Source organism: Cydia pomonella, chromosome 7 (genome assembly GCF_033807575.1).
Source record: "Cydia pomonella isolate Wapato2018A chromosome 7, ilCydPomo1, whole genome shotgun sequence".
NCBI lineage: Eukaryota > Metazoa > Arthropoda > Insecta > Lepidoptera > Tortricidae > Cydia > Cydia pomonella.
The window spans coordinates 20861511-20875911 of NC_084709.1; the positions used below are offsets into that span (position 1 = coordinate 20861511).

At 39.7% G+C, this 14401-nt stretch overlaps 1 protein-coding gene across 1 annotated transcript in view; it reads left to right on the plus strand.

The window, feature by feature from the left end:
• LOC133520129 (E3 ubiquitin-protein ligase MARCHF9-like) overlaps positions 1-14401 on the plus strand; it is a 34956-nt gene that overhangs the window by 7078 nt on the left and 13477 nt on the right. The window contains exon 3 of the mRNA XM_061854467.1: positions 12017-12161. Coding sequence (XP_061710451.1) covers positions 12017-12161 — 145 coding nt within the window. The remainder of the gene's footprint in view (positions 1-12016; positions 12162-14401) is intronic.

Here is a 14401-nt window from a genome sequence, read left to right on the forward strand (position 1 = left end):
ATTGTTGCCCACGTAACTTGCCGGCTTTCGAAAGACTTGGCGAGGCCGATCCAGCGAAGGCACTCAGGCAGTTAATCTGCTGTCTCGAACATGATTGCTGTCACGAATGTGATCACTTCGCGTGGATCCAGCGCAGTACGTTCATTTGCGCGATCCTCAGAAGGCCTATCGCGAACATGGACAATCGAAATTTCGTTTTCTTTTTCTCTGTCACAGTTGAATTCTCGAACGTCGGAGAGTCCAAGGGCGGATCCAGTTTTATAGTCGGAAATGGGGGGGTCCACTTTTTGTCGCATGTTCAAATTCGAGGTGCATCCTAGGGCCCCCATGACGCAGAAAACGAAGTTTTGATTTTCGATGTTCCAAGTTAGAATATAACATCTATTCATAAGAAATATACTATATATTCATGGAACCACTGGGAATACCAATACCCAAATTAACCCACTGTATTTGTCTGATTGTAGCGCAGACGTTTAAATTACAATAGTTTTTGCAATAAATATAATTAGTCATTATTTACGTTACGCCATTTTCTTTACGAGTAAATTTAACGATTTCTACTAAAAATTTAATATCAGCCAAGCATTATACATATAGTGCGATAAATATGACTCATTGAAAGTATTATCGGCTAAGCTATATGTTTATTTTATATGCTTATGTTAACTTCACTTGTAAATAAATAACGCATAATGCAATACAATCTTGGAAGTCGGACCCGGGTATGTCCTTTTGGACTCGGGTATGTCCTTAAACTACGTCCACAAGAGAGGTATGGGCATTGTGAATGTCATCTCGCTCTGTGTTGTAGGGCACAGCACAGCGGATGTCATTCCAGATCTAGAGCAGAGCCCAACTGGGGAAGTACCTCCACCTTACAGAAAATCGCAGCCAAATAACACTAGACCCTACTCATAGTGTTGTGTTCCTGCCGGTGAGTAAGGTTGCCAGAGCTCAACGAGGGTGGGAGGGGGTTAGGGTCGGCAACGCGCATGTAACTCCTCTGGAGTTGCAGGCGTACAGTCAGCGTCAAATACTTCGTAGCAGTCAAAGTGGCCAAATAGTTCGGTACACCATACTAAATATATGGTGTACCGAACTATTTGGCTACTTTGACTGCTACGAAGTATTTGACGCTGACTGTACATAGGCTACGGATACTGCTTACCATCAGGCAGGCCGTATGCTTGTTTGCCACCGACGTAGTATAAAAAAAAAGTCGATTCTAAACCTCTGATCAATATGAAACTTTGCAAATATGCATATGGTATCCAAATCCATAAGTATGTCCATGTCGGTCGCCGATCGTAAGATCAGGCAGATCGTGAAATTCTTAGGCATATCGTGAAACGTGAATATCTTTGTATCGTTCCCTGAGACCTGGGAGGCTACCGCCAAAATCGAAATTCGCAAATTGCGGGGATCTTTCTCTTTCACTGTCACTAAGACGTAATTAGAGTGACAGAGAAAAATGCCCGCAATTGACGAACTTCGATTTTCGCGGTTATAGCAATGTTTCTGGACATTTTGCCCTTCGGGCATCTGAAGAAAGCTAATGTACCTATCCTGCCTATCCATTGGTTTAATGTGACTACCGTCAAAACATTACACAGGAACATTACGAGCTGCCTGATCTTACGATAGGCCGCCGACATCCATATGGCAATATATTAATTTGGTATCATCGATCTGAACTGATGGCAGTGATGATGGATTAGAATTAAGATAGATAATGGAACTCTTCGGTAGGTACTAGTAAACCCTCGGTTTGAGCTCGTCAGTTTCGTTTGTATGAGTTAAATATTTGAGGCAATAAATTACAATCGGCGACCCATTTCCTCCTGAGATCCCAGAAGTAGTAGTTTTGTTTTTGAATTTGAAACCCTTAGTTATTCCATGAAGGTTCAGAATAGATTGTTGAATATGTACAAAAATTTGTACGAGGGGTTTTAGGAGGTTGACAAAAATTTGTTAAAATGTATGCATGTTTAAATTCTGATTGTATCTATGATGTTTTTAGTGTTCCCTAGTCAACTAGGAACCCTTATAGTTTCGCCATGTCCGTCTGTCCGTCTGTCCGAGCTTTGTTCCGTTATTGTTAGTGCAAAAAATACATATATATATCATTTATGGCGATAGAACGGTAAAATGAAAAACTACAAAAAAAGTTTTTTTTATTGTACTTCCCATATAAAATGTTTATATTTGATAAAAAATCGTTATAACCCAAGTGTGGGGTATCGTTGGACAGGTCTTTCAAGACGAATAAGGGTCTACAGCATCCATTTTTTAATAAAGTGAATATATTCGGAAATAATCATTCCGAAAGAAAAATATATAGGTCCCGCGGTAACTTTTGAACCATGGATCCAAAAATATGAAAAAAAAACAAAAGCTCAATAAATACTTTCAATGAAAACTATAGCGAACATGGTCGCTCCGGCCGTTTGAGTTATTGCAAAAAGTCTTTTCTGCTTAGTAAAAAGACGTAGACTTAGTAAAAAGGTATCTACTCCCTTTTGTTATGTATGTACGGTACATGATACTTACTAAGTAATAGCCCACATTTAGCCTATTCTGACAGAATGGCAACTACGCTGAACATGGTCTGACATGCTATTGGCCGATTTTTTTAAAAATATGACATTTATTTTACTTGTTATAAAGTTGGAGTTTCCCGTAAAGGAAAACATCATGAGGAAACCGGACTAACCTACATAAGTGGGGGATCAATTATAAATGTGCTCTTTTAGTATGTAAATTATAGTATGTGAATTGTATCTTCTGTTGGTGATCCTAATAAACAAATAAATAAATAAATAAGGCCTAATTTCCTCTACGGGTTGGAAGGTCTGCCGGCAACGGCTTTTGTAAAACCTAGAGGCTAAGCCCATTCTGGGGATTAGGTTGCCAAAACGGACCCTGGGCTCTGTTAGGGTGCAAACGGGTAGAAACGTATTTCAATATAACTAATGGGTGTACCGAAAAGAAAAAAAACTGTAAACTTCAAATGAAAAAAAAACTGATGCGATTGAGAACAAACTAAGGTTTTTAGAATAACTGCAATAAAAAGCGACTTTTAATTTAGATGATTGTCAGTTTTTTTACTTATTATTTTTTCTGTACCAGTGATAGGCAGCTTCTTCCTAGCGCATTCAGTGGCAGCTTTTTACGGACCCGTTTTTCGGGTCTAGTTATTAAGGGTGCATTCGGATATAGTTATTAAGGGTGCATTCCTAAATTTTAACTCCATTTCGGAGATAATCAATGCTTTATTTTTATCTTACAAGGCCCCTACGAGCGTGTACCTTTGCTTTAGGGTCTGTTTACATATTGATTAGTGTTTAGTACGAGTTAATACATTTGCTACTAAACGTAAGTACTATCTCGGACGGTCGATGTTTGAAATGTCATTGATATGTTTTCAATTGTTTGGTTGAGTTAAATGTTACAACAACGCTATATGCAACATTTAATTACTTTTTATAAAAATATTTTTTTTTTCTTTTTACAAAATTACCTCTGCCATTTAGTTTCCATAAACAAACTTACTCATGCCCCGAAGTTTTTTTTATGGTAGAGAAGGCAAACGAGCAGACGGATCACCTGATGGTAAGCGATTACCGCCGCCCATGGACACCTGCAACACCGGAGTTGTAAGTGCGTTGCCGGCCTTTAAGATGGGAGTACGCTCTTTTCTTGAAAGTTTGAAGTTAACGGAATTCAATAAAAACACGGTGTATACCGCACACTACCAACATTTTGAGGTTTTCCCGAGGGTCTACAGTATAAAGTTCTTCAAAAAAGGAGTGTACAGGTTTTTAAAGGGTCGGCAACGCGCATGTAACACATACGGAGTTGCAGGCGTCCATAGGCTACGGTGACAGCTTACCATCAGACGGGCCGTATGTTGTTTGCCACCAACGTGGTATAAAAAAATTCAAATGTTTACTTCTACGGAGTTTTCTAATCCATATACAGAATAACTATTGCATGCGAGGTCATAATGAACAAGTACTAGGATATAGTTATTAAAATAATGCAAATTACTAGGAAAACCTTTTCTGTAAATTAAACCCTGGACTAGTGGACAATTACAACTGTAATTCTGTAATGCACTGTTGTTACAGGAAATCAACGGGTATTATATCGATTATATTATATTTGACGACCTGTCTGGTCTAGTGGGTTTAAAACTCGTAAGTTATTCGTACAAATTGATTATTATTTTTAATTAAAATTCTTCGTCATAGTGAGGTACGTCAAATTGACACACCAAAACAATATCACTACACTTTATAACTTTTTTGAAGTGAAGACTTCTTTAGCGGCGCTGTGCACTTTTTGTGATGGGGAAAAAATGTTAAACTCGCGACAGGTCACGTACCTAACCGACAGTTTCATCAGATAGAAAATTCGTAAGACGGACACGTGATCTGATCGAAAAATTGTTACAATGTCATGTCATTGAAGCCAGTAGACCGCCGGCGCGGCGTCGGAGAGGAAGTATACCTCTCTCTTTCTACCGCGCGGCGAAAACGTATGCATAAATGATAGTACTTTTATACTGATAATTAAAGCAATTCGTGCAAAATTATTCCCTAACCATTTCAAAATATCAAAAATACACAACGTTAATATTAAAGTTTTCACTTCTGCCGGCACTCCCGTAGTGCAACCCTTTGTTTTTTTTAAACAAACTATGTAGAGTTTATTGATAATCAAGTAACATAGTATATAACTTAAAAAACGAACAAAATAATCAATAAAATTAAAACTAAAGTGCATTATGGTACCCAGAAGGCTGGCAGCGTTACCTTTTTGGATGGCCAGGCGTATCCTCTGGCCGAGGTAACTGCCAGCCCTCCGGTCACCTGAGGTGTCTGTTAGGCGCTGGGAAGTTTCCTTGATAATTATTTTTGCGCTAGGCCCGCAACACAAAAACAACGGATTTTCTATGCGGTTGTCACCTATCAATAGAGTAATCAAGTTATACACCTAAACCTTCCTCAAGAATAGGAAGGTTAAGGTGTATAATTTGTTTCATTTGTTAAGGTTTTGTGTTACCCGTGCGAAGCCAGGGCTATAACCGCGAAAATCGAAGTTCGTCAATTGTCACTCTAATGACGCCTTAGTGAGAGTAAAAGAGAAAGATCCCCGCAAATTGCGAAGTTCGGTTTTCGCGGTAGGCCCCCAGGGCCGGTCGCTAGTGAAGTATAAATAAATTAATGATTTTGTCCTCCAATTTTGACCTGAAGGCGATATAGTTACGATGGGAAGATTATGTTGTAATTGACACAATAGACAATGCAATAATAGATACGAATTGTGTAGATAGAGGATAGATAATAGTAATTTACATCATAGCTAGATTATTAATTAGATGAGTTGCAATATCTACATTAATATACATTGATCACGAAGTCCTATAGTTTGTGTAATTTGTTTTAATAATATATATCTTTATGGCACACCTCAATAAATTATAATCGTTAACAATAAAACCGACTTTACAAAAAACATGTTATCTAAATTTTGTTTGATCTTTTTCTACTTCTATGCTCGCATTATTATCACCTGTCATGTCAGGCCTTACTTTCGCACTTGTATACTTGTTAGAGCGTGACAGGCATGGTGACAAATGATAAACAGCCGACCATATTAGCCCAGTAGCACTTTAATCTATCAATTAGATGACTGGCAGTGATCAATCAGCTTCATATTGGGAGCGTGCACGACTGTCACGCAACCTAGTGTCCGCAAGTCTAGGGGAAAACGTCAATTCACTACATCTTATAAAACTACTCCAAAACTAAAAACTACTGAACGGATTTTCATACGACTTTCATCTATCAATAGAGTGATTCTTGAGGAAGGCTTAAGTACACTCGGCGTCACGGAAATCGCACACCCACCGATTTTTGTTTCAAGCGAATATAGCTCTTATAATATGTATTATACTGTATCAATATTAATATCATTTAAAAGCACAATTAATAAGCTTTAAATCATGAATAAAGCATTTTCTGAAAAAAATATAATAATCACGAAATTATGGCGTTCTGAAAGAACACCTAGAATACGCGTTGTAAGGGTCGCTAGTTGGGTTACCTTGGGTAGGTATAAAAGGGGGGTAAAAGTGAAATATGGGTCATTCGGTATCCGAAGTTGACACAGGTCACACCGGAACAACTGGAGAAAGAAAACACCCCAAGAAATGGATACCACGGAAGCAGTAGCAGCTCAAACAGTAGCCCTGGTGGAATCAGGAATGACGAAGTCTGCGGTTGCTCGGCAGCTCAACATAAGCCGTTTCCGAGTTCTCCGAGCAGTTCATCGATTCCAGAGAACTGGAAACTTCACCAGGAAGCCCGGATCCGGAGGACAGCGCTGCACTTCCGAGAGAGACGACCGCTTTATTGTGTCGTCTTCTTTGCGGAACCGTTTCACCAACGCTGTTCAGCTGCAGCAGCAGCTACGAGCAGATCGGAGAACCGTTGTGAGCGTCTTCTACAGTAAGAAGAAGGTTGCGGGAGAAGAAGATCATGCCCCATAGAGCGGCTATGGGTCCCAAATTGACAGCAGAGCATCGGCGAATCAGACGTGAGTTTGCTCGCGAACACAAGGATTGGACGGTCGACCAGTGGAAGGCTGTCCTCTTCTCCGATGAGACCAGGGTGTGTCTTTTCTGCAACGATAGGTGCAGAAGAGTGTACAGGAGGCAAGGGGAACGTTATTCACGGGCATGTCTTGAAGAAACCGTCGGATACGGAGGAGGATCCTGCATGTTCTGGGGTGGCATTTCCCTCGCCGGCAAAACCGAGCTCGTCTGTGTCTCCCGCATCGGTACATCACGGAGATCCTGGAGGACCATGTGGTTCCATACGCCGAATTTGTCGGTCCCGGCTTCACATTCATGCAGGATAACGCCCGCTCCCACACAGCGTTGATTGTTCGGGACTACCTTGATCAGGTTGGGATCACCGTTATGCAGTGGCCAGCAAGGAGTCCGGACCTGAATCCCATCGAACACCTTTGGGATCAGCTAAAGCGGAAGGTGCGGTCACGTGATCCTGCACCGGCGACCCTGGAACAGCTTCGAGATGCCGTCATTGAGGAGTGGGAAGCTATTCCTCAAGAGCACATCGTAACGCTCGTGAAGTCCATGAGGGCTCGCATGGTGGCAGTAATTAAGGCCAAAGGAGGGAACACTAGGTTTTAAGTTTAGTTTTAGCCATTTGTGTTCCAATATTTGTTGATTTTATTGTGTTTTAATTTGTTGATTTTTTTGCATGATTATTGTTTCTGATTAAAAAGTTTTTTTTTTAACTCTTTAGTAACTTTTGATTTTTTTTTAAATGAAGGGTTAAATTATCTTTAAAATGAACCCACACACTCATACTTTACCTTCAACAACATAAGGTCTATAACGGCTTGAATCAAAAACCCGTGGGTGTGCGATTTCCGTGACGCCGAGTGTATATAACTTGTTAAGGTTTTGTGTAAATTGTTTGAAATATAACGATGTTGTCGGAAAAAATCACGCTGGCTAGGAGCTTTAATCGAAAACGCTGCCTAATCCGTTTGAGCTATAAAAACACAATGTATGGTGGGGTTGTTTCTCATTCATAGGTCTACAAAAAAGTCCGCGATGTTAAATGTCTATCTTTTAAGGATAACTTACTATATCTATTCTTAACTTCTAGAAAAAGATCACGTAATATGTGGCATTTGCAAAGCTATTTACATGGATACATTATTAACAATTATCAAAATAAATACGTTAGTTATATTAAGCATTTCATACAGATTACAATGGTCCCTTACACCATTCAATTTAAATGAATATTTCAGGAGTAATCGTAAATCAAAGTTTCATTTTGAGTCATATAATTGTACGAAATGTTAAAGACGCTATCCGCAGTTAGTTCAAATTTTTACCACCTTATGCGCTGGGATCGCTTTACTTACCCCCACCATGCACTTCGCACGGTCCCAATAGCCGCGGTGATTTTGAATAGATACACAATACGCTTGTCAAAAATTTAGCAATCTTGAGTTTCGCTTGATAGAAAAAAATATAGGTCTAAAACGCACCTTAAAAATCTGTAACACTTTTTGCACAAAAGCTAAAAATATGAAAATTGCTTCCAGAAATGTGTGATATAACTTTTGATCGCACGCATCGATTTTTTTTTTGTTAAACGTATTAGCAATAACAATTAACATGATATCCGCGATCCCGGGCACGCACAGCCGTCTCGCTCACGTTTACGTTTAGTGAGAGTGAGACAAGAACCTGAACCCACGGGCCGTAAAAGGCCGTCACAATAGATCACTGCTGACCGATGTGGCACTCCATACGGCCCATAATTCAATAATGACAATAAGGCTATGTCAAATATTTTTGCACGCTTCGTTGTGTGACATATTATTGTAGGTCATTGCACGTGATCACTTGATCAGTTTCACTTTACCTCAAGCACTTTTACGATCATAAGTTGCTGAATTTAAGGAAACGAATCGGCAAATGTACCTAATACGCGTCGTTGAGGAGTTCCGTTCTGTACCCCTAGTGTAACTTTGATCGACATCATAACGTGACGAACGCGTTTGCGTTAAGTGTCATTTTGTATAGGATTTTGAGTTTCCAAAACGTCCCGCTTGGCGCGCTCTTTCGAAATTCAATACAAAATGAGACTAAACGCAAACGCGTACGTCACGTTTGGAAATCGAATTTATTTACACTAGGGGTACTGGTTTTCACGAGCAGTCCCACTTCCCGGGTTTTTTGGATCCAAGCGCCTCATTTAAAATATTACAAGCTTTTATTTAGTTTCACCTGTCCCGTTGTCTGTCTGTAATCACTTGCTAGTTAAACTTGTCCCACTTCCCGGTTTCCGATGAAGCTGAAATTTGGTACCATCGAGTTGATCTGATGATGGAGCAGCAGGTGGCCACAGGAACTCTGACGTAAAACAACGCAACCTAATTGTGTGTGGGGCTGTTAGAATTGTGTCGATGAGTATTAGTTGCATGTGGAAAGAAAACTACAGTCAGCGATAAAAGCTTGTACCAAAAATGATTTATATAATATATTATTTATACAAAAAAAATTATTTCAAAATATGTACGGTCAAGGAATTTGTTTTCTTCGTAGCGTCGTATGTAAATAGTGACAATAATTATTAAATAGGTATCACATCACATTGATTGTCACTGTAAGAAGGCATGGAATTACGTTAATTATATATGGTTGTCTGGAAGAGATCGCGATAAGACCGCCTGTTGTTTACCTCTTGTTTATGTGTTGTATTATTTGTACTGTTTCTGTATTGAGGTGTGCAATAAAGAGTATTTGTATTGTATTGTATTATACTTAACCAATACATGGTGGACCCCGAACAACCCTGTCCATTTTACATACAAAAATTACGAGTAAAAATTGTTATATCCACATAGGTCCAATTTTTCCATTTTTAATCGTTATTTTCTGGAACAAAATAATCCAATTTAGTTCATTTGTTTTTTGTAAACAACTTTAGGTCGCGCTGCGGTATCATTCATTGAGATTAGTTTGAATTTGAACCGAGGCTAGTTAGATCTAGGAATTTATTTCAGTACCGCAAGGAAACCGGACTACATAATATCAATCAGGCATAATTTCCCTGACTTGGAAGGTCAGATGGCAACCGCTTTCGTAGAAAACCATACTGCGTTTCTTAGCATTACGAATAACTCTATAGAAGTAAGCGTGCAGTTTTAATTAGGCTCTTTAATTGTTTATAATAATGGTATTATCTAATACTTACTTCAAAATTTTACCGCATGAAGTGCCTGATTTCGAACCACAATCTTATTTCTGCGACAATGCCCGAGCCAATTATTAGAATTACTGAAGTTCCCGAATATATCCTAGACTACCCAAGTGAGCCGTGGCAAAATGCCGGGACACCGCTAGGAAGATGATGTTGAATACGTGGTATTAACTCGCGACGAAACCTATGATTAAAGTTAGTATTAGTATGGTTGAAGAAATATAATTTGTACCGGTCTCTCGAACAACTTTAATGTCGCATCGTTGCAAATTACTTCTTCAACTATAAGTACTGTATTTTAAAAGCGAAAGCGTACGCGAGGGTAACATTTTCCATTACTTACACAATGAAATTGTTCCACATTGTTGAGATAAATAGTTACCTATACCTACTCTTTATACCTAAGATGGACTACGTCCTTTAGACTTAAGAACTGCTGCAAAAAGCAATGAAATAAACGTAATAGTATTTTGTATTTTAAACGTTCCGCAGAAAATCTCGTTGAGTGAAATTCGCGTTTAGCGGGGTTTACGATATAAAACATACTAAGTAAGAAATGTAATACGTAATTTATACCTTCAGAACTAAATAAGAGATTAAGAGCTGCTAAAGGTTTTAATTAGATCGCGTGATCGTGTAATCGTCTAAATAGTCGATATTTCGTTATGGACGCACGTGACCAACTGCGCCTCAGTTAATTATATAAGTATGGAAACTATTACTAGCGATTATGATAATGCTCGATACGGGATGAACGTCACGTATTAATATTACTGTTCGATACTACTAGACTAGAGTACCTACCAGTGGCGGATCGGATCGTTCAAAGAACCCGATTCCCACCGGCTTGTCTAATTTCAGCCTGTTGAGTAATTTCACAATCGGTTCATGAAGAAAAGGATTTCAAAATTAGCTCCGGGTTCGCTACGATTATTTGTGACGCGTCGCCACTGGTACCTACTCTGTTTGAAACAGTTTCAAATTATTAAAGGGGCTGCATTTTGTTGTTATTCTGTACCGTACCCAGGGGACAATTAGCTGCACAGTTTTTTAGAAGATATTAGTGGCGTAATATGACTTAATCTAGCCGTGGGCGAAGTGGCATCAGCGAGGCCCTTTTCTTTAATAAAAAGGGCTGGCTTCCGCGGGGTCTTTAAGTGAGAGGCTTTGTGGGAGGAGCTGCTTCGCTCACGCATAGTTGTACCACTGGAAGAAATGATGTATTACGTTATTTTAACATGTTTGGGTCAAAATCCCTTTCGTTGTCTTGTTTTTAGTCCCCAAAAAATGTGACGAGCTTTTTGTATGAGTTGAAATATAGTTTTAAATTTGTCTCATGTAAAATATAATCAACAGCTAGAAAGTCATGCAATAAAACTCGACTTCATCATAAAATTGGGACTTTAAAAGCTGTCCATGTGAAATTCCGCCAGAACGATGTCATTTTCATGCACATAGTCAATGCGAATTGTAAATTCTGTTAAAGATATCGACAGAAATGAAGGTTTTCCAATACATATTATTCAAAAAAATAAAGAGTCCAAACGCGTTGTACGTGCCAGTATGCGAATCTGTATAGGTAATTATTTAGAAATGCTGACGTCCGAAAAATAGTTGACCTTGTAACACTAACGATGTCATAACGAAGATTTGTGTGCATGACGCATTAATAACTGTATGTTGTCCATGAGCTAAACACGGAAATAAAGGGATTTCTATGTTTTCTATGCGTTTACCTAGGTATTTATCTATTTTACATATATATTATCCGATTTAATTTTCTCTTCAACAAGTTATGTATGATTGGAATAGAATGAATATAATCGTAGAAAATAGATTTTTTTTTTCGTCGCGTGAATCCATTTAATTCTGTAACGGGTACCAGTGACTTAGATCAGGAGGTCTTAACATTTTTGACCTGGGCCACAACGATTTCCTTTACTTTTCTCAGGTCTAAATACGTAATTTAGATCTTCGTGCGCCGGATCCGGTCTATCATCATCATTTTTCTCACGTTGTCCCGGATTTTTGTCACGGCTCAAAGGAGCCTGGGTTCCGCTCGGTAACTAATCTAAAGCCGAATCCGGCCGTATACAGTTAACTAATTAATATGTTTTTGAATACCCTCGTCAATAATGATACTTTAAAGGTTAATGTGACAGACATTTTCATCTTATCGAATGTGTTTTTTACAGTGGCGGTTGCTGGAAATGTCAGGCGTGGAGCGTCGGCGTCTCTGCTGCGCTGTGTTATTCCACTGCGTTGCCGCGCTCTGCGTCATGTGGAGTCTATTCGTGCTCATAGAACGGGCTGTAGAAGAAGTGCACCGCGGGCTCATAGGTAACGTGCTCTTTGTAACAAAGACTGCTGGAAATGTCAGACGTGGGGTGCTGGCGCCTTTGCTGCGATGTCCTATTTCACTGCGTCCCCACTATCTGCGTCATGTGGAGTCTATTCGTGCTCATACAACGGGCTGTAGAAGAAATGCACCGCGGGCTCATAGGTAACATGCTCTTTGTAACAAAGATGGCTGCGTCATGTGGAGTCTATTCGTGCTCATAGAACGGGCTGTAGAAGAAATGCACCGCGGGCTCATAGGTAACATGCTCTTTGTAACAAAGTTTGCTGGAAATGTCAGGCGTGGGGCGTTGGCGTCTCTGCTGCGCTGTCCTATTCCACTGCGTTCCCGCTCTCTGCGTCATGTGGAGTCTATACGTGCTCATAGAACCAGCTGTAGAAGAGGTGCATCGTGGGCTCATACATACCCTTTTAATGATAGTGTAATTTACATGACAGTGTCTGAAAGGTCTCTGCGTCTTACGGAGTCTATCCGTGCTTATAGAACAAGCTATATACGTGCATCGCAGGCTCATAGGTAACATGGTACATTTAGTGCAGTAGTTAGAGTAGTGCCAGTGGCGGATATGCAGTCTTAGCCGCACTAGGCCCCAGGCCGTAAGTACTAGCCGTCCCTGCCTTTAGCACCCATCATATAGACTGCCGTCCGTAATATCTGCCCACCCCCTAAGCCCGGCTAAATGGGCCTTAGGGCAGATCTGCCACTGAGTAGTACAGGTTTTTTTTTATCTACCTCTCTAAACAAGCCTAAACGCGAGCTCCGAGAAATTTAAATGAATCGTAAAGTACTATTAAAACCTGAAGTCTTTTCAGACCTTTGTATCTTTAAAAATAGCCGATAAGTCGAAGTTTGAGTTCTTTAAGCTTCTTAACTTGACTTTTTTCAACAAAATTATAATACTACGTATTAGCTCTCTGTAACAGGGAAACAAGATGTTTCTCGATGATATTTATACCGTCCGGCAATTAATACGCAAATTAAATAAACAATAGTTAATGTAAACGATGTGCAATACTCGTAATGCGTTTACCCTGTGTCGTTAGCAATATTAAAATCATATTTACCTCTTATTAGAGGGGATTACCATCGTCCATACTACGCAAGTGTGTTCTGCTTAGCAAGTAAGATTTATAATAAATTACCTGTCCATTTAAGAATGTTGACCGTAAATCAATTTAAAAATAATCTCTTTAGATTTCCAATTGATATTTTTTTTCTTCATCATTTTAATAATTCCAGTATGACAAGTCCTTTTCGACGTCGTGTCAAACTCAAAAGCACTCAGATGCCACGTCACCGAAGTGCCAAAATTGAAATTGAACTTTATGCATATTCACGTAGGTCTATGTTGCTTTGTGTTCTGTGACGGATCCGTCTACGGCGTTGGACCTACGGTGCGGATATATCTGTCATTGGTGTCAAAAAGTTTAATGGTAGCGATCCTACGTACCCGAGTGCTCCGGGGCGTTTTGACACCCGACAGGTGGGTGGGTGGTACAGGATTCTGTCTCTGACAAGTGGACCCGCCATAGCTGCGTTCTCGAGGGTAGATGTTAAAACATTAGTGGTGATTTGGCTATATGCTTAAAGTCCAGTGACACCTTACCCTCAGCCCTCACATCGATATTGCCCTTGAATTAAATAAATAAATAAATATTATAGGACATTATTACACAAATTGACTAAGTCCCACAGTAAGCTCAATAAGGCTTGTGTTGAGGGTACTTAGACAACGATATATATAATTTATAAAAACTTAAATACATAGAAAACACCTATGACTCAGGAACAAATATCCATGCTCATCACACGAATAAATGCCCTTACCAGGATTTGAACCCGGGACCATCGGCTTCGTAGGCAGGGTCACTACCCACTAGGCCAGACCGGTCGTCAAATTGAATTATTTAAAGAGACCCATTGATTACCAGTTCGCCGGACGATATCGGCCTATTAGTTATTCGCGATTGACAGCTTCTGCGAATAACTGACAGACCGATGGGCCGACGGGCTTTCCAAATGTGCGATGGAAGATCAGACAGGGTTTTTACCTTTTATCTCAATTACTCTCAAGTCTCTTAAAGTGTCCTTCCGTTTAAAATTATGCTCGTCAGATCCCGTATATAGTGAAGTGAGTGATGTTCATTGTTAACTGTTCATTGTTTATAGTTCAGTGTGGAACACCACTGTGCCGAAGTGAACTCTTTATTCGCCGTTTATA